Source organism: Vanessa atalanta, chromosome 21 (assembly GCF_905147765.1).
Source record: "Vanessa atalanta chromosome 21, ilVanAtal1.2, whole genome shotgun sequence".
In the NCBI taxonomy this organism is placed as follows: Eukaryota; Metazoa; Arthropoda; class Insecta; order Lepidoptera; family Nymphalidae; genus Vanessa; species Vanessa atalanta.
Genome location: NC_061891.1, coordinates 5,383,622 through 5,405,276, shown reverse-complemented (window position 1 = coordinate 5,405,276; position 21,655 = coordinate 5,383,622). Strand labels below are relative to the sequence as shown.

At 31.5% G+C, this 21,655-nt stretch overlaps 2 protein-coding genes across 2 annotated transcripts; one reads left to right on the top strand and one right to left on the bottom strand.

Annotated features, from left to right (window-relative positions):
- The first annotated feature begins 74 nt into the window (after nt 1-74).
- Nucleotides 75-13,040, top strand: LOC125072313 (toll-interacting protein-like). The gene is made up of 8 exons (XM_047682897.1): nt 75-254; nt 994-1,107; nt 1,540-1,615; nt 6,995-7,106; nt 10,427-10,541; nt 11,354-11,440; nt 12,024-12,206; nt 12,712-13,040. The coding sequence occupies exons 1-8, from the start codon at nt 207-209 to the stop codon at nt 12,820-12,822; spliced, it is 846 nt and encodes a 281-aa protein (XP_047538853.1). The 5' UTR covers nt 75-206; the 3' UTR covers nt 12,823-13,040.
- A 2,818-nt stretch (nt 13,041-15,858) lies between these two features.
- Nucleotides 15,859-20,622, bottom strand: LOC125072309 (probable ATP-dependent RNA helicase Dbp45A). The gene is made up of 9 exons (XM_047682887.1): nt 20,469-20,622; nt 19,960-20,153; nt 18,954-19,165; nt 18,447-18,582; nt 18,089-18,258; nt 17,580-17,807; nt 17,112-17,239; nt 16,672-16,825; nt 15,859-16,539 (listed from the first exon to the last, which is right to left on the bottom strand). Exons 1-9 carry the CDS (start codon nt 20,542-20,544, stop codon nt 16,209-16,211), a joined length of 1,629 nt encoding a protein of 542 aa, XP_047538843.1. The 5' UTR covers nt 20,545-20,622; the 3' UTR covers nt 15,859-16,208.
- Between the last annotated feature and the right edge of the window lie 1,033 nt (nt 20,623-21,655).

Below are 21,655 nucleotides of genomic sequence, written 5' to 3'. Positions count from 1 at the left end.
TTTTATTATTTTAGTTTACAGGCAACATTATAAGCTATTATTATTATGACAGATGTGATATGACAATTGACATAAAGGTTTCATTCGTAGTTCGTTGTCATCTTTAATCTATTGTAAAAACCAGTCGATTTCGGAAATAAGTTTATTTTACTGAAAAATATTTTTCAGAAGTTTTTAAGACATTTCTCTATTCCGAGACAATAATAATGACTTCTACTGAGCCCAATGATAGAAACGAGGAACGTAGACGAAGGGTGAGTCCATATTTCATGAGCAATAATATTAAATAAGTCTACATACTTATAACATATGATTCATAGTATTACGCTTTGCTTTCTTATCTCAACACAGATGAATATAATTTAACCAGGTATCATGTTTTGTCAACCGGTTTTTGACACGTTTTCTATGTGATAAACAAAAACATTTTTTTTTCTCGATCGTTCTGCGTGTTCGTTTGTAATAATAGACTAATGTTTTATTACAAAACAAAATAATATACTACACTATTTTTAAATACTTTTCTCTTTGTTTAACATTTTTATCACACAGTAGGTATAAATAATGTACTTTACTCTTTAGTCAACAGTATTATTTTATTGCTATTTAATTTTTACAAATTAGCATAAACTGTCTCCTTTCTTTGAATAAACTGCTAGTAGAACTATGATTAATATTTATTTATCCCTCTTATTATTTACATTAAAATAAAAAACCTCTTGAAACAAGTGTTAAGACATTTAACATTGTTTTGGTAAACAATGTTTAACTAGCATGAATAATCAAAACATTACTATTTTTTGCTTATATTAATGAAAGGTTAAAGTAGTTAAATTTGAAAGTTCTGACAATATTATGCAACATTTCATAAATTTTATTTCAACATCATCAGGTAATAATCAATCACTGATCTAACATCCTCAAAAGTTTCAAATTAAATTATTAATATTGGATTAAACCAACTTACATAAAGTTAAATTGTGTTATCTTTAGGTACTTTTGGGGCCTCTGCCCTCTGGGTTCCTGAGAGCTGATGGAACAACTGACACACTGGATGCTGATTATCAGGCTGCGCTTGCTCTGCAACAACAGCTCTGTGGTGCTACGGTACATATTTGTTAAATATACGAATTATGAATCCTTTGGTTGTATTCTACAATAATTATCAAATACCATGTGGCATGTGTATTAAGAACTACTTGTTGGATTTAGTACACCGTACATATTGGTATATATTATTAAATACTTGTGGGTATTTTACCGGGCTTTACACAGCCTTATCAGGCCACCCACTCACTTACACATCTGTACTACATATTGCTTTGTTTCGTTTGGAAGGATAAGTGAGCCAGTGTAATTATAGACATAACATTCTAAATTTCAAGGTTTAAATTCAATTGCTTTGTTAAAATTGTATTTTTAATGCATAATTATTGTAATTAAACTAAATGTACGTATTTTTTGCAAAGTAAAACTCTAAACGAATTCCAGTCTGGTAAAGGTTGTTCATTAAATGAATGTATTGTAAATGTTATCTAGATGCCACCAGCAGGACCACCGCTAACAGCAAGGCTCAGCGTTACAATTGCACAGGCTAAGCTTGTAAAAAATTATGGTAAGTGCTTATTTTATAAGAGAGATATTTTTTTATCATAAACGTTTATATTAGTAAAATGTCAATTTATTTGGGCAGTGGTGACCACTTATGATCTGGTAACGCATTTGCCAGTTACCCCTGACATATAAGACTATGAATATTGCCCTAGTGCCACCACTGAAAGATGAAATTACTATTAACCCTCATGTATAAATACACATATGCTTTACATCCATTTTTATTGATTTGATTAGTAGATACATATTTACCCACAAAAAATATATTTCGCCAAAATAAACACGTTTGCTTGTCATAAAATTAATTTATATTTTAAACCTTTTTTAGTCCCGCAAAAACGCTGTCAGTCGTTTTGATAAAAACAACAGTTGTGTACGTACGACCGGCACTCATCAACGTTAACAGCTATAAATATTCGGGGTTTTTGGGAAAATAATAAAATACAATCGCTATCCTAAGAGTTTTATATATATATGTTTATATTAGTATATAAAAAAAATTGCATTAAAACTCCAGAAAAGTAGTTTATCAAAGTCCCAGATAATATTGAAATGACAGTTTTTGCCTATCTGACGCCACACCATGGCGGCTCGTGTTTTAGGTCACGTGATATATAGACTAAAAATTACTACTTTTAATTTTAATATAATAATGTGCTTTTATGACCAAAAATTAAAATATTTAAGTATATTTCTACATATATTTAAATTTTTATCAAACAATTTATTTTTCGCTACCGAAAATACCCTATTGTCTGAGATTATTTTAATAGTAATTTCGATGTTATATGATAGAATATTATTCGTAAAAAATGTATTACGAAATTGTACCAATAAGTCAGTTCGCTCAGAAGTATAAATATTTCAATTTAAATTGCTCTCTAAAATATTTGCAAATACATATATCTATTACGTACCATTTTTGAAGTAGGGTAATAATCGACTTAATTTTAATGGTGTTTATAAATTTCCTCAAAGTGAAAAAAAAATAAATATACATTATGGATTTCGATTGATCTTAACAATAAATTACAATTTGATTTTTATTAGAATACTTTTCCATAGCGAGTTAAATATTTGCATTATTTTAACTTTATTCTTGCATCGCAGGCCAAGTAAGAGATATTAACTTTTTGGTTACTGATCCCTATATACATGGTGTTCCCTAATGGTAATCCCTGATTACAGTCCTATTTTTTGTTCATTATGCTACGCAAATCAAATATGCCAATTATTAATTTAACTTTGTATTAAATATAAATTGAGTGAATGAACATGCAAACATAGGCACGTCATATTAAACTTATTATTTTCTTTACTCGTAGTTTTTGATAAATATTGTAAACACTTGAACATAATACGAACTTTCCAGAATTCAAAGGTTTGTCCTTCTGTTTGCCTGGTCGTAGGGCTGTCATCGTTAGCCACGCAACAATAGTATATATCGACGTTTTCTGGTTTCAAATCAAATGTATTTTATTCAAGTAAACTTTACAATAAAGCGTTTTTGAATCGTCAATATTTAAAAACTACCACCGTTCCGGCCGGCCACCGGCCTCCAGCGAAAAGAAACGGCAAGAAACTCGCATAGTTGCTCTTTTTAAATAAATATATTTATAATGCTGTTTTTCTAAATTAGTGTTCAATCAGTCATGTGATGGAACCCGAGCCAAGACAATCAATCAAGATTTATTTATTAATTTAGCAGTAATAAACTTTTTAAAAGAGCTGGGCATGAATAAATGAGCCGGTGCAATCATTCAAGCAAGGGATATAACATCTTAGTTTTTATGGTTGGCGTCGCATTGACACTCTAAGAAGTGGTTTATTGATAAAAAACCTGCAATTATCCCACTGCTGGACTAAGGCCTTTTACTAGTTTGAGAGTAAGGCTAATAGCTTTTTCCAACAAGCTGCTCCAATCTGAGTTAGTGGATTTATTCATTTAGTACTTGAGGTTTATTTCCTAGTCAGCCTTTATAAATAAAAAAATACGATAACGAAAAATAAAAAAAATTAATTAAATGTTAAGTACAAAATAGGCAACATACATTCCATTGGCAGAATATTTTGCGCTTAACTACATTATGTACATGCTAGAAATGCTAGAAAAAAAAAAGCAAGATTTTATTTACAAAATTTCGTGTCGTGTGTTGATCGTTAAACAGTAACTTTGCCTGGAGCCAATCTTGGGTGTAGAATCTAATACTGGCTATTCAAATTCATCGTCATCGAACTCAGGTTCTTCGTAATTCAGCTTGCAAGATTTCACCTAAAAAAAACATACATTGCAATTTAAAAACTTGTAAAAAGTACCAAAGTTTGTTAAATAACAATGTTGTTGTCTGTGAAATTGCATTTGTAAGAATTCAATTGATACTCTTAAAATATTATCTCTACTCTCTTACTGTCGTTAATCTATAAGGGCACACACTACGCGCTGTTAATTATAAGAAGCCAATAAAATGATTCGCAAGTACATTTATTCAAGAGTATATAATTATGACGTTATCTGGAAGTTTATTCATTCAATTGTAGTTCCTAAGGTTGGTGGCGCATTGGAGAAGTAATGAATAGTTAATATATATAATAATATAATAATTAGTGGTGGTGACCACTTACCATCAGGTGGCCCATTTGCTCGTCCGTCGTCCGTCGAATACCGAATATATAAGTAAAAAATCGATATTCGGGCACGCAATTTACCTTACCGAATATTCGGTATTCACTCTAAGTATACCATGCAACACAACTAAATTCTACTTCAACTTACCAAGCGAACATATTTAGCGGATTCACTAACTAAAATTGCAAGTTTATTCAGTGACATTGATATCATTGCGACAATATTTAACTTTAGAAACCATTATCCTAACCTAACCATACAACATTTCGCAATCGAATCGAATCAATCGTTTCTGTTCAACTATTTTCCTATTCTACGCATCGATCCAATAGGCTATTTGACTGGTTTTTAAAATCCATTTTATATTATTTAGTAGAGGTTAAGGAAACCAGTAAAAGTTGTTTTTGTTTTAATTCTACTCAGTATATAATTGCTGAAAAATATCAAATTAAAAATTCCATATTAAAATATTTTTGACAATATGGCGCTGCAATGGGGTTGGTGTCGTCACTAGCCTGTATCGTAATCTGTGGCACATATAATCCACATACAGCATGCAAACGAGTTTAACAAGCAAATGACGTCATCATAAGCCCGACCAATCAGGAGCGTTTTGTTTTATTAATGGATTTTTGAAAAGATAATTGTTATTTTCAACTTTCGTTAATAAATAGCAATTTTTAAACGCATAATATATACTGATTACAATAATTGACACTTTATTTCTAGCATTGTCAAATAGCCTATTGCGGCTCGGTCAAAGAAGAATCGGAATCTAATTGAGATCGTATGTAATCGATATAAATAAGTCGAACTGGTCAACAGTCGTTACGCGTCAATTGATTTGTCCCCCAGGCAGTTGGTATATATTTTGTTATCACAATCCACAACAGTTCCGTTCTAGGCGACAGTCAAAAAGTGAATAACTGGTTTGGCAGGGTATAATAATAACTGCCCTTTAACAGAATATCTGTTTTTATTTATTTATCTATATGTTTATATATATCTCTGATTTATATTTGGCTTAAGTTTGTATTTTAAAGAAAAATTATAACTTTTAAGACTTTAAGTATGACTCTTGTCGATTTCTTTAACCTTTTCTGAGTATTTAAGTAAAATTTGTAATTGGCCACAATAGAATAAATGTAATAAATAGTTAGCTGTGTTGGTTTTAGTATACACTAGACGAACATTTTTTTCTACATTGTTCAATGCCTAATTTTGACTATTAAGAAAATAGACTTATGTAACAAAAGGGCTAAAATAGAATAGGCTTTGTTTTTACTTAGACTATAAATATGTATTTATTTTGATAATTACTATATTAAAGCTTATTGCGATAATAATATGATAAAATTAGTTTTCAACTTGACAACGACCATCTTATACTTGTGAATGATATTGTAAATAAAAATCTTATTTTTATATTGCATCCAGCTGAACCACGCGAAATTTATACAACTTTACCTATAGCACACAAACAGTGCCCCCCCCCCCACGCCCCCTAGTTTAACCCTCGAGGGTGAATTAAAAAATGTGCCTATGTCCTTTTCCAGGAACTATCTCTATAACTTATTTGCATCTAAATCGGTTCAGCGGCTTAAGCGTGAAGAGGTAACAGACATAGTTACTCCCGCATTTATAATATTAGTATAGACATTTCTATTGTTTTTAAAGAGAGTGAGAAATCAAGAAGCGTTAATAGCGTAATGGTGTACGAGACGCCTTGCGATATGAAGTCTCGAGTCTTAAAGTGACTCGTGATATAAGTAATTCTTAAAAAAAAATTAAGTTAAGTTATATTCGACGATAACTTAGACTAGTTATTTTTTAAATACTTTATCAACTAATAAAAGAATTATGTCATGCATATATTTATCATAGGTGTAATCGAATCAGCAGTCATTGTTATCAAATCTTTATTAAATGAATTAATTTAAAATTTTCATTTTATCGATATAGTACACAAGCTATGAATTACAATGGTAGGATCAATTTCTATTCGTCTATTCATTTATGAGCGAATTTTTTTCGTTTTCCTACATTAAGTTACAAGGTCATATTCATTGATATTAAATTGCCGTTTAGTGGTGAGGCCGATATTCGTACGATCTATTTGTATAACTTGTTTTGGTATAAATATCTGTATTATTATTGTAATTAACTATCAACTTACCCTGGCTTGATGAGAGCCGAGATAGTCCAGTGGTTAGAAAGCGCAGATTGTGGAATGATCTCCTCTGTGAGGATTTCCTGATGCCCTATAATGAGGCAGTTTTGAAACACCATGGTTACAGGTTCTTTCTATCAGTGTTCCTAGGTTGGAAACGCATCAGCAACTCACAGGTTGCAGGTGTCAATGGGCGACGGTGGATATTGGCTCGCATGCATTTTAACCGATGATTCTAGATTCAAACCCAAAATTCAAACCACTTAACTTTCGTGTGCTTAATTTATTTTTATAAATCATCTCGTTTTTAACGGTCAAGAAAAACATCGTGAGAAAATCTACATATGTCTAATTTCAATGAAATTCTGCCAACAAGTGTATTCATAAACCATTGGAACAGCGTGATGGCTCCAAAACCTTCTTTACAAAAGGAGAGGATGCCTTAGCCCAACATTGGGTCTTTCTAAGACTGTTACTGTCACCCCGGCTAAACTCGTACATGACGTAGGAGGTTACTTCAATCCATGGTTGAAATATTTACGAAGACGACACGGCGATAATTAATAAATCATTTCCTTGCGTAGGTCTCACTCGCATGGATCCATATGTGCGGCTGCGTGTCGGCCACTGTATCTATGAAACTCAAACAGACCCCAGCGGCGGCAAAACGCCTCGATGGAATAAAGTTATACATTGGTAAGTATATCCGTAAAATATGTTGAATTAAAGAAATTGCCCAGTTATTATGTTTGGGCTGATTACAGAATGATCTACGCCTTTAAATTATTTAGTATATTGCTAATGTATAATAGAGCAATATTTTATGTGTATTAGACTTCAGAAGGAAATAATCCTAATATCTTTCTGCAAGGCAACAGAAAATCTATTTAAAGATATTCCTTAAGTTGTATATAATACATATTTTAAAAGTAGTTTAAATATATATACCAGTTATAGACCGTAAATAAAAAACCACTTCTTCCTCAACGTAAACAATTCTTTTGTGGAATGTGGATATACATGATTGTTAAAATGTTGCCTGACACAATCAGATTTACATTTCACGATGTTATTATTCACAACAGAATATATATAAACTCAAGATAACTGCAAATAATGTTGATTTTCGCGTTTATAAACAGCGATTTTGGGTATGATTTATACGGCATAAACACTGGGTCATATACCTACATATATACCTACTGATTCAATATCTGTCGCTCTCTGAAATATGGCCTAGTGTAATAATAATGGGATTATAAGTAATTAATAAGTGACTAAAGTCTGTTCGAATCGAAGAAGGAATGAAGATAAACAACTTTACTACTTATAATATACAGAGCCGTCTCAAGGTATACTGGGGCCCTTGGGCCTTTTTTGCTAGATATTTTTTGGTTTAATTTGGTAAATTGTTGGTTCTTCGGGGCCCTCTCGGGATGGGGGCCCTGGGCACGTACCCCATGTGCCGTAAAGTGCTGTATACCCCATGTGCTGTATCGTAAAGACGGTAATGATAATACTTATATATAATTTTAGTTATAGCCTATTCCAATGGAAGTAGGAAAAAAGATAAACAAACCTTAGATTTACGTATTTCATGCTATTTGCTAATAACTCCGCTATATTGTGCACTACTAAGAGTTTATGATTAATATACCTTTATTTATAATACAATAGTATAACACTTAACTACTCAAGTATATCCACTTTAATTTTACTTGCAAAATTCCGACAACGGTTTCGTCGACGTTCAAAACGCCATTTTTTCGCATATCCATAGTGAATATCGTGGATATAATCAAGGCCTCAACCAATGATATCGCGTTAATTTGCTGTCAAATGTTGTTTAATTGGGTTTTTTTCGTGTTATGGTTGGAGTAGAGTATACATAGTTCCGATAACAGCTTTGTCGACGTTCGATGCGCCATTTTTTCGCAAATCCATAATATCATAGATTATTCAAGCTCTCGACCAACGATATCGCGTCAAATCGATTTCAAATGTTGTTTATTTGTTTTGCTTTTGTTCTTTTGTGGTCGGAATAGACTATACTAACTATTAGCCTGGTTTGCCCGTCTGCGTCTTGCCTTGGATTTAAGTTTCTTTCCATCGGATGCACTTACAATTTATCAATAACACTTGAAAGTGCACAACTACACGCTTTTCCTGATAGTTAAATGAATAATTGCTTATCATAAGTATTCGTATCTCGGTTAAAATAGGAAAAATCAGTAAACAAGATTTCATAAAAATCATGCACTATAATGAATCGAATATTTGCAAGAAATATTTAGGTACAAAGATATAAAAGATTTGAATTGGATGGGATAAAACATGTACTTAATAAAACAAATAATATACATTTAACAATAAATTATAACGAAAAAAATTACTTAAACGTAATGAATACTCCTTACACAAATTATATATAAAAAAAAACATTGCCTTATTAATTTTAACTACACACTAAATAAGTATTAGAGTATGGTTTGCAAAGATCAAAGCCCGGTTACTTTACTTAAGAAATTATACTTTTATAGATTACGTTTTATTTTATTTATTTTTTTATTATTCTTTATTGTACAAATAAAACATGTACAGAGGGCGGACTTAACGCTATAACAGCATTTTCTGCCAGCCAACCCAGAATAGTGTAGGAGAGTAGTCAGTAGGGTGTGCACAGAAGTTAAAGAATAAATAAAATTAAAGCTATGTTTACATAGGAATTTAAAACACTAACGTACTAAGGCAGATTGTACACGATCACTATTAAAAAAATCTATTAAATTAGCATAACACCATAAATATTTTCGTATGCGAATTTAAGTAGAAATATGTAAATATAAATTCTTGACAAAGCAACGATGAGAAAAAAAATCGTTTTAGGTCAAGAATGTCATAAAACAGGCCGTAAGTGGACGAAAGAATCGTTGTATATTTATAATATTATGTGCTTTAAAAACAGCTACTTATTTAATTTGCATGAAAAATTTAATTAAAAGTATCGTGGAGTTATTACTTATACTATACATAAAAAATAAAATCTATAAAAATAAGTCTTGTTATAGTTCGTAATCTATGAGTTCGCGTGTCACTTATCGTTCATCCGATTAAGTTGAAATTTTATAAGGTTATTGTACGGTCGTGCACATGTTTCTAACATTACCTTCAACATAGTATAGGAGGCGCGTGTGACGTATCAATAATCAAATATATGTTATATCATGTCTCTATTATGGAAGCTGAAGACGCGTATGTCGTAAACCAGCTGTTATCCGCCTGCGATGCTGGGTATTAAATAAGAAAGAAGTTTCAACGGAATTCAAAAAAATAATAGCATTCAACCGATACGTTCGATAGTTACGTGATATATACAAAGAACTTATTAAAAGTGATAGAATTGCTTGCATCTGAATAGTTATCATTCAAACGTTACGTATTTCACTACATACATATTACACATGATCTAGACTTTTTCCAATGTCTCGTCTGGATTACATCTAACGAACCTTAGCATGATTAGTGATAATTGAACTATATAGATCTATTCACTTACGACGGCGTGTTCCTCCACGTCACTTACGTGCAAAGACAGATGTAGTATACGTACATACAAATGTCCTCGAATGTCTTTTGTACAAAAAATCCTAAACAGTCAGGAATTAAAATGTTATTCTTGTGACTATTGTGCCACAGTGGTACAAGCAATAGCCTGGATATTTCTAAGATATTTAAGATTATTAATTCATTGGCAATCGTGTTGTCCGTATGTTATGTGTATCTATTTATTTTTGTCTCTATTGATTAATGGGAAAATGTTAGAGAATAATCTTTAACTGTGATAGATAGATTTTCAACTAAATAACTTAAACTATACTAGTTTAGGACTTCTTGGACAATATATATGATCTTTTTAATTGTGTCAATTAGAAAATAAGATACTTTTTATATTTATAACCAAAGTCCTAAAGACGATATTTAACGATAAGTTTTAACATAAATAATATGCCCAACAGCTTACTACCGCCCGGAGTCAACTCAATTTACTTGGAGATCTTCGACGAGTGCTCCTTTACGATGGATGAGCTCATCGCTTGGACTCACATTACCATCCCACAAGCTGTCTTGAATGTAAGTAATCGCATTACGTTAATATTTTACAGTTGGTTCATTAACACGTATATTATTAAAGGAAGAAGATCAGATATGGATTCACCATTCTTCAGGCATCCCTTTTTATTTAAAAAAGTAAAATACATTGGTAAATGGGTCTGATTGGTGAGTGGTCACCACCTATCTATATACATTGACCCTGTATAAAATATTAACCATCGCTTGTATCGCCAATGTTGTACCAACCTTGAGAACGAAGATTTTATGTCACGTATGCAGTTGTGGACTAATTACACATACTCACTTAACCTAGCAAACAACGCCCCACCCCGAAGAAAACTTGTCGAGAATTTCCCTATAAATGGCGTATTATAAATAGTTAAGGTTTGTAGTTAGAACTATCTAAACTACATTTAATAAGTTAGTTAGTAATAAGTCGTCTGTCAGTTCTTCCTAAAAAGCAGTAAGTTGTTTTTTAAACGCTTGTAACGAGACGTAATAATTAATACCCAAGCTGAGTTTATTTAAGTTTTTTTTTTTTTATATTATCCCCCATTTAAAGCATTTTCCAAACCTCAGCAGGAGAGGACACCTCACCCAACAAGTGGGAGATTTTGCGGGTATTTAAGTTACTTAATTAAGTGTGGAGATTTAAATTCCTCATTTCTCCAATGTTTTGAATACATTAGTAATATCGTGTAAAATAAAACTTTTACGGTCTGGGTTGAAATCGTTGAACGCATTGTTATATGAGAGGGTGTATATATTTATGTTCTTATGGAAGCTTCTTCTAGGCTTAAGTTTGTATGTTAATATGTTTTATATTCCAGGGCGAGACTCACGAAGATTGGTACCCCCTGAACGGTAAACAGGGCGACGGTATGGAGGGCATGATCAATCTCGTTCTAAGCTATTCTGTAAGTATACATTACTTCATCCCATCAATAAAACTATAAATTAGTTGTCTAGGAGTTAAGTTTTTACGGGCGAATTTTTGGATTAAAAACTACATGTGAGACTGGGATAGTGGAGGAGAGTGATCGAGACACCAAAATGTATGGTCTGCATAGTCGCACTACTTGAAACTTAGATGCCATTTTTATTTAAATATGTCCATTGATTTAACATTTCCCCTTTGAATCGCTATTCCGATCCTCGGGACAAAAAACTAAGCAGTCCTCCTGTCACCAAAGGAGGCAATAAAGCGAGGTGTTATACTTTTAATTAAGATTTTTCCAAGGTCCAAAGTGTTTCATGGGCCAAAAAAATAATTTGAAATACATATATATTTTTAGCTTGAATATAAATAAACTAAAAATAATTAATACATTCCTAATATGCATAAAATATCAACTACGAAATTTCTTGCTGATTCTGATCACTATAATATACATTCCGAAAGAGTTGTAGCGCATTTAATCTGTGTTTAATCGAAATATTTTTTACGCAATAACTGCACCACACTGCACCGTAAATAACACTAACGGTCCGTGCGCGTAGGTGGGCCCGGCCGCCATGGCCACGTTCCCGCCCGTGCTGGTGGTGCCGAGCACGGGCATGGGCTACGCCGCCATGCCCGTGTACCCGGCGCCCATGCAGCAGCACATGGCGCCGCACCCGCAGCAGCAGCACGTGCCGCAGTCGCCGCCGCAGCAGCCCGTCACCGAGGAGCAGTTGCAGCAGGTAAAGGCTTACGAATGCTGTTACGTTTATGACACTTATATTCGTATTCTAACGTCGTTAATTTATGAGCGTGTATATGGGAAAATAGTATTAAATGTCTACCTCAATAAAGCATATAATTCAGGAAATCGTACTTTGCCAGCTAATTTAATTTATTAAAATAAGTCTTACATAAAAGCGCTACTTTGATGACACCCCTAATTACGAATTACCTAAATAACACAACTGTTATGACACGCCCATTTAACTACTTAAGTATATGTCCTCTCTAAAACTTTAGATGGATTGCTATTAAAATATTTATAAAATACATATACATACATACATACATATCTAAAACTACATTCAATCTGAGAGAGGTAGATCCACGGCGCCCCATCCCCCTCTCAGACACAGATAAACAGTGTGTCACTTGAAGCAAAGAAACAATTCAAACAGACGAGCCAACAAAATGTAATAATGTAAATGTAACTCAAGATAACAACATATATTATCCTTTTTGTAGATCGAAGAAATGTTCCCCAGCATCGACAAGGAAGTTATAAAATCGGTGCTCGAAGCGAACCGCGGCAACAAGGACGCCACAATCAACTCTCTACTTCAAATGTCTGAATAGAAATTATATTCTAATACATTATATTGCCAGATAAGAATAATTCCATTCATCGAAAATTATGGCGGAAATGACTGAAGCTAATATGTCCGAGAGTGACATAAAATACTTGGTATATTATTTCGCTAATATTCTTAGACTTTCGTTTATATGTATAAATGTTGAATATAAATATATAATGTGACGGCACTGTGTCTATATAAAATATTTTTACTAAAAATAATAAGATTTGTATTCAATATTGTTATGTTCACTTCAACGTTTAATCCCTGAAGAGTTACTGTAGACAGTGGCGTAGCTAGGTGGGCAAGGGCCCCGGTGCATAGGAAATGAATCGGGCCCTCACCCACTCTTTCCACCCCATCTTTAAATTATATCGCCCTTCAAAATTATAGATAGAAAAATAAAAAAAAACTTCTGAGCAGGGTCGAGATTTTCTTGCCTAAGGAGCTGGCGAGTTGACAGAACCGCTCTTCTCAGAGCTTAGGTTAGAGGACCCCCTTAGCTCCGGGGCCCTGGTGCACTGCACCACCTGGCCCTACGATAGCTACGCCACTGACTGTAGATCTTGAATTTGTGTAAGTATAAATATACTGTACGTTAAAAAAATAATATCTATGAAGGCATTAAAAATATTCTTAAGTTATTTTTCTGTGATGTCTATAACACCTGTACGAGGTAACATTATGAACTTGTTATAAAAATTGGTTTTATTTTGTGCTATCTCGAGTTCTCGAAACGTTTTTCTTTAAATGTCTAACAAAGATCTATAATATTTTAAAAATACTATAAGTGGGTAACATATATAATATAAATAATTATATAAACTGTATTAATATACAGATTGGTAGTCGGCGTAGATGCGGTATTAAAAATGCCCTTTGTCAACAAAAGTTGTCAAAAAACGAACCGCAATTATAAAACCATTTTTATAATTCACAGTTCATAAGCTTTTTTGTTGTACTTGGACGCCTTCTAGTAACCCAACGCCTAGAACACAGACCGTCGCCTTATAAGATTCCTCGGTGATACTTGAGATGATAAGTTATTATAAAAGTATTTTTTAAAAATAACAATTATTTATAATTCAAATAACGCGTTATTTGTTATTATTAAAATCGTAAATCGATCTAAACTATATATATTTTATTTATATTCGTTCAATTTAAAATGTAATATAAAATTAAAATAATAAAACTTTTATTAATTAAAATAAAATTAAATGATGTATATTAAGCTTCGCTAGACTTTGCTATATTACACATTTATAAACATCTGTCTATTGAAATAGTTTTTATTATGAATTTACACATGAAATAATATGTAATAAATGCAAGTCGAAATTTCAAATGTATTATTTTGTAATATAAAAAAAAACCTTTTGTAATAAATAGCAACACTTGGTTTTTTATGATTTAGAAAGTATTTAAGTTTTTTTTTGGTTTGACAGAACATTTTGATTCCTGTTTAAAAATATTTAAATTATTTTGGAATTCATTTAGTTTTATATCTTTGACATAATTAAATTGAATCGTATCTGATAAAATAAGACTGGTTGCAAACGAAGTCCTCTACAAGAGGGTAAAATAAAAAAAAAGTATCAATTATAGCGCTTATCTAAAATATGCTTCATTTCTTTTCTTCATCTCCTATATAATATCTAACTGAGATCGAAACAGTGCTTAAGAGAAAGAAGTATTTGTTTAGCATACAACCCCAGTAAAGAATGATATAATTTGTTTACTAACAGCATAATGGAGGTGCTAAGACAAACACACAGACATGAACTAAAATTAAAAATGTAATTGTTGGTTGTAACAACATAAATGAACTCAGGTAGTATGGTTCTATTCTATTTTTAATTAAAAATCAATCGGGAGAAATCATGATAAAGTTACAAATTATTAATGCCTAATAAATTTACAAATTGATTCAAAATTTATAACTAACAACCAAAATATATTATTATTTTTAAAAAGCTTAATATTTTTTTATTTATTAAATAATGAATTTGATTTTTTAATTATTTAAGTTTTATGCGTATTTTAGCAATCGTATACAAAATCACTAGGAACATTAAAAAAAAAATCCCTAATTTAGATTGATTTTAGAACGGTCACATAAGAATAGATTTATTATTAACTACTATGAAAACTCTTTAAATAGCATTGATTATTTATGATTAAAAATATTTTCAATATTTGCGGCTATTTTAGCTTTATGATAATTTTGATATAATTATCTGTGATTATGATTATTTAATTTTTAACTTATCTTCTAAGATATTTTATTACTTAATTTATAATATTTTTTAAGTGGGTATCGGTTTTATTTTTACTACAAATGTCAAAAATTGTAATTTTAATGTTTAACTGTCTTTATTATTTTGTTTAAAATGACCGAGATAAACAAATATTTTCGGATTTATGAAATTAAATAAGATTTAATATTATTTTTCTTTTAAAATATTCAAATAAAACACAAATAGAAATCTTCACTTTAAACTACACTTATAGATCTTACACATTAAATCACTATCAATGTAATTAAATAGATTTTCCGGGTCATTAGTGCCTTCTCTTTTTCTCATAGGCGTTTAAATAGAGATATACCATCAAAGCCTTATGTCATATAATCGAGTATATAATACGAAAGCTTTGCGGCTGATTTGTGCCAAATCAATTGCCATCAACGATTTGCTTGTCTATAACTATTGTTGTATTCATTTTTAATTATACATTGTATAATAAAATTATTGTTTATCCAATAGCATGTTGTTTTTCTATTCCTCTTCCTGACATTACTAAACTGAATTTGGAAGAAGATACCGCACTGGTTAACCATACAACTGTTATGCCAAGTATATTTTAATATATAGCATATAAGCAAATTAGACTAGTCTTTTGCGTTTGGGTTGTCGAAGTCAAGGTTGAAATTCAAATTAATATAATCCAAATTCAACTGTTTTAATTCTTGATCACAAATCATTTAAATATATAATTAAGCATAAATTTATCATAATTTTAAACTCAAATTTGGAAAAATTATCATCAACTGTCATTGCTCTTGATGCCTAATATATTCTAATGCACTTCCAAAAAATATGTGGAACTGGGACATATCACCTTATCAATCATTCTCAAAGCTAGCGGTACATTGACAATGTAAGGATTGGTAATATTTTTAGGTGCCGATGACTACGAAGTATGAACAATGCTTACCAAGCAAAACTACTTACTTACTTTTCGAAAATGACAAGATAAATTGTTTGGTAGTCAAATATTTGAAGGTCGAATAATTGCTATAATTGTTAAAATATCCTCCTCCCCAGGAATAAAAAGAACACGCTCTAAAATAAAATAACCAAGTAATTTTAATAAACCTTTTTTTCATTTAGTTATTACTTTTTTCTTTTTTGTATTTGACCCTTTCTCTTCTCGGCTGTTTTGTTTCAATTTCATATTTTCCGCTTTACGCTTAATTTTGCTCACTTTTCCTATAACGTCTTTGAATCTTTCGTCTTTCTTCATGAGACTTTTATTTACTTTTTTCAAACCAGTTTTGATATTCGCATCGATATCTTCAGACTCGCTCGGTTGAAGGCGATTAGTGTCTTGACTTCCTGTTTCCCCAGCCTTAATTTGGGCTTGGATGTCTTTTATTTTAGCCAACTTGGCTTTTTTCGCTGCTTTTATACGTTTTCTACGCATTTCTTCAAATCTGACAGAATAAAAATAATTAATTATTTTATAATTGATATTCACGAGACGATGCATTGCTTTACAATGCTAATGATTCCAAAATCAATAGCAAATTAAACAATTATATTTTTTCAAAAATACATGTCCTCACCCAGCCTCCATAGCATCAGGGTCGACTCCCGCCATGATCCAGCGCTTGACCTTGTAGTTCCGCTTCCTCTGTTCGAACTCCTCGTTGTCGAGCTGCGCCTCTTGCTCCCGGCGCGTCACGCTGACCGTCGTGAACACTTTAACTGCTTCGTCATCTGTAAAATTAAAATAATCAAATAAATAATCAGATTCTTCATTCTTCGAATACGTTATTTACATTGTTCATCCATGTACCGTTAACAGAACAAATTTAAAATGTTTTTCCGTAGTAAGGTGGTACCCAATTTGTACGCCAACCTGAATGATTTATTTAGACTACTCTTATTAAAATGTATGGTGCACTTTTACAAAAAGTAGATTTTTGTTAAGAAAACCTCAGTAACATTTCCGGAATAAGAGATTGACACTTATGTGCTTTGGGTTTGAAAAATATTGTCATACCATCAATTTTATATTCGCTGAGCTTGGTTTTGATCTGGTCTTCAATCTCGCCGAGCCGCAGTATGTCGTATGGAGTTATAAGCGACACCGCCATACCGCTGCGTCCAGCTCGAGCTGTTCTCCCGACTCTAATAAAATATATTTTTTTTTATTGGAGTAGGCTCTTATTACGATATGTCGATTCAGAAGTGCTTGGCCTAATGTGCTTGACTTATACTTGGATCGGAAATATTATAGCGCCGGTTCCGTATGTAGATTCTACAGAGAAGAACCGACAAGAACTTCAGTAGTTATAGTCTATTTTCTACCTATTGCATTACAATTCTGATACGATTATTTCTGATTAGTTTGTTGAGAGTCTAAAAGATAACTAACCGCATTTTAAAGATATGGATAGAAAGATAGTTGTAAATTTCTTTTTATATTTTGGATTTATAAAGTCAATAATAATAGATCATTTTCTTGTACCTGTGAATATACTCCTTAGGCTCCAATGGTAACTTATGGTTAACAACTAAGTCAACTGATGGTATGTCGAGCCCCCTGGCCGCTACGTTGGTAGCTATCAGTGTACACTTGAGATTGCTACGGAACTGTGTGAGCGCAGACAGGCGCTCCTTCTGTCGCATGAACCCATGCAGACAAACATTGTCCATTCCTATGGCATTCAACATCATTGACAGTACTTGGCATTCTCTGTAAAAAATATGAATTTTTTATTACATTTGTTTAAATAAAATTGTTTTAATAAAATTAATCATCTATAGATTCAATTTGTAAACTATTAAATCCTTTGTCTATAATGACATAACACTTAGTAACAAGTGATCCCTCAAAAAAACGCATAAGCAAACTATTGTGATGTCACTTAGATGAATGCAGTGACGAGTATAGACTGCGCCTCTGGTTTGGTATACTCACAATTAAATCTGTAAGGGCATTTTTTTAAGTTTAATCATTATCGCTATACAACTTACTTCTTAGTATCTGTAAACACAATAATGTGTGAACTAGGCTTTGTCTCCCGGTATTTCCTAAGAGTTTGTACTAAGTAGACGTCACGAGCATAGGCTGGACACACAACATATCGCTGATCTAATGTAGAAACTGTTAGCTGTGGATCACTCTCCAACCATGTTATGAGTTTCTGAAAATTTTAACATTTTGAACTTTTACTTTCGTAACACATAACTTTGACAATAGATTGACCTTAATCAATATGGGTACTGCCTATATTTATTTATTATTAATCTATGCGGGTAGTGTTGTCTTTAATTCAACTTCAATAACTCAAATAATTTAAGTTATTGTATTAATATTTTTTGTCTAACTTACTTCTTTATTTAGTGGAAGAAGCTTAGATTCCTTTACATCATCTGTTATTGTGGCAGAGAATAGTAAGTTTTGTCTGTTTGTTGGCAAAGCAGCAAAAATTGTCTCCAGATCTCCTTCGAATGATTCACTGAAAAGCCTGTTGAAAATAATTTAAGTCAAATTTAAGTATGCAATTATTTATTGTAAACAACATCAATGTACACATTATATTTTTGACTTAGTTTATAGGACTGCAGAACCCGAGGTTATGAGTATCAAAAATTGTACCAACTTAAATTTACATATAATATAATTTACATTAATAAAATTGGTTAATGATTTCAAAATAAATGCCTATTTTTAGTTACTCTATAGTTATTTGCGACTTTGCAAGTCACCAAACTGAATGTAACACTGGTTTAGCTGGTGGTTGCGACAGTCTCATAATTATATGTAATATTACTAAATTTACTTAATGTATAATATTATTAAAGTTTATTTTTTAGTATATATTAAATTAAATCTAACCTATCAGCTTCATCCAATACTAAATATTTGATTTTCTTTAAGCTAAAAGTGTCACAGCCACTGACGTGATCCGCTAAACGACCAGGCATGGCCACCACTATGTGAGGTCGTTTTGACAGCTTCAATGACTCCTCTAATTGGTCTGATCCACCGGTCACAATGCATACTCTAAGTTTTAATGGCTGCCCTAAAATCTGAAACTGATCAGCTATCTGGAATAAAAAAGTTATAATTGAGTGTAATTTTTATTATTATGATCATTGATTCTTATATGTAATATTACTATTATGGCTCCAATACATTTAATTGATGAAATGGGATTTTTTGTTAAACTTAATATCATTCTAAAAGTCTGGAACAGAATTTGTGCCTTTTTAAGGATTCCATAAGATACCTAGTTAATTTTAGAAACATTACATATAGTTATTTCATTGTGATAAGTTTTTGAGTAGTTCTCTGTAATCATACTGACCGACTGCTTCTTGCTAGTAATATATTTATATTAAGTATAGAAGGATAAACAAATAATATACATATTTACATATGAAAAGATGTTAGTAGTCAGATAATTGTTTAAGATTATTTCTAATTTAACCAATCAGCTTGAAAACGGCATTTATACTATGTACATACATTTGCCTATTATACCATGTACAATGTGTAGATGTACTCTTTTATAGGGAAATTAGTTAAATACCTGAAAGTCATGAAATAAGGGCAGTAAGATGTTTCAAGAGGATATTGTTAAATTCCATTTAACTTTACTTTTTATGATGATTTAATATGTGTCATTTTAATTAGAGCTTTTTTTTTCCTTTAATTACCCCAGTTGAATTAGGGACACATTAAGATATATATTTAAACAATACTTACATAAAAATTTACTAAACAAGTTTATGATATACTTGATTATACACTTTTAAGATACACCCAATTTAAAATTGGACTATTGGTGTGATAAGCATGAATGAGCATAAATTGTTTAATGAAATATATTAAGTGTTACCTGATAGGCTAATTCATGTGTTGGTGTGAGTACCAAAGCAAATATGCCATAAGGATCCTCAGCTAAGTTTTGAAGAATTGGAAGAGCAAATGCAAAAGTCTTGCCAGAACCAGTTTTCGCTGCTCCTATACAATCATGTCCTTCAAGAATTTTTGATATACAGCCTTTTTGGATAGGAGTAGGGCTCCTGATACCTTAAAAATTCCAATCAACACCCCATAAAATGTACAGATTATATTATTTTAGGTAAGTAACATACTACAAGTATACCTATTGCTGGACAAAAACATTTTTGCTTAAGAAAAATTGCACGAGAAATCTCAGAAATCTTGAAAGCTTAGAGGCGCTTAACTGTATCAAAGCTATCAAGTTTTAACTATAATTATCAGGTTATATGTACTGTATAGACCCAGACCTTCATTTTAATTTAAAAATACATTAAAGCATGATGTATTCCAATCAATTTTACGTAGTAACCTCTATTTACTTTTATATTGCTCTTAACTTACCAAGGCTAAAGAGCTGCTTAATAAGCCACTGTTTTACACCTAACTCTGCGAACGGTTTCTCGTCATTTTCATTCATTATTAATTATATTGTTGTCTTTATAAATACAATAAATATTATTTTTAATTCAAAATGAAAATTAACACACGTTGTTTTGTTTTTTAAATTGACAATCCATTTGACAATTGACATCCCATCTTGAGCACAGAATAGAATACTTATTGGATGTTACTATAGTAAAATTTAATAGCACATTAATTAATATTCTTTGTCCTTATATACAAATATAAATTAAAAAAAAATACCAAATAAATCTTGAACACATGCAGTGGTAGTAGGAATGCTATCAGCATTTCCCCGTTGAATCGCAATTCCGATCTTCTGGACAAAAAACGAACCAGCTCTCCTGATATCAATGGAGGCGATAAGGCGAGATGTTATACCTTTAATGAAGCTTTTTGCAATATTATTCTAAGGTGCAAGTGTAGTAGAGATTATTCTTTAATTAACATTAGTTAATATATAATATATTTAACATACTTTTCTGTCGTTCTCAAGTAAAATTTCCAATAGTTACTCGTCTGGTCCAACAATATCAATTTAATGACAGTAATGCCAATCAAAAACAAAATAAATATTGCAATCGTAATGGAATAAAGACGAAATCTCGAATAGATTTTTATATTTAATTTTTCTAAGTAATATCTTAACATTTTCTTAATCAGATAAACTTATAACAACTAAAATAAGAAAATTTGAACCCCTATTAAATTGAATTTTTATATAAAGATCTTAAGTTATCTTCTACTTTAAATCACCTTTGTATTTTTATATTCGCTATGTTTAAATTACAATGTTGGTACTATTCTCTCTGATCTGTATTAGGCATCGTTGGCAAGGGAGCTTGAATAAACAATTCAATGGAGAATTCACATTATAAATAAGATGGAAAAAAGAGGATAGATAAAAATTTTCCCAGCTACATATTTGAGAACCAATAACAAAATGTCAATTAGTGACAACTTCTAAAGAATGTAAATAGATACGAAATCGTTATAAATGCCGCTTGTTAAAATATTAAGCAGCCTCGTGTAAGCACTCCCTTATACATACATACATATTTTCGTAAGGTTTCCAGAACTGTTTCAGTAGCGGTTGAATAATGAATTGAGTTGAACTGTTGAAATTT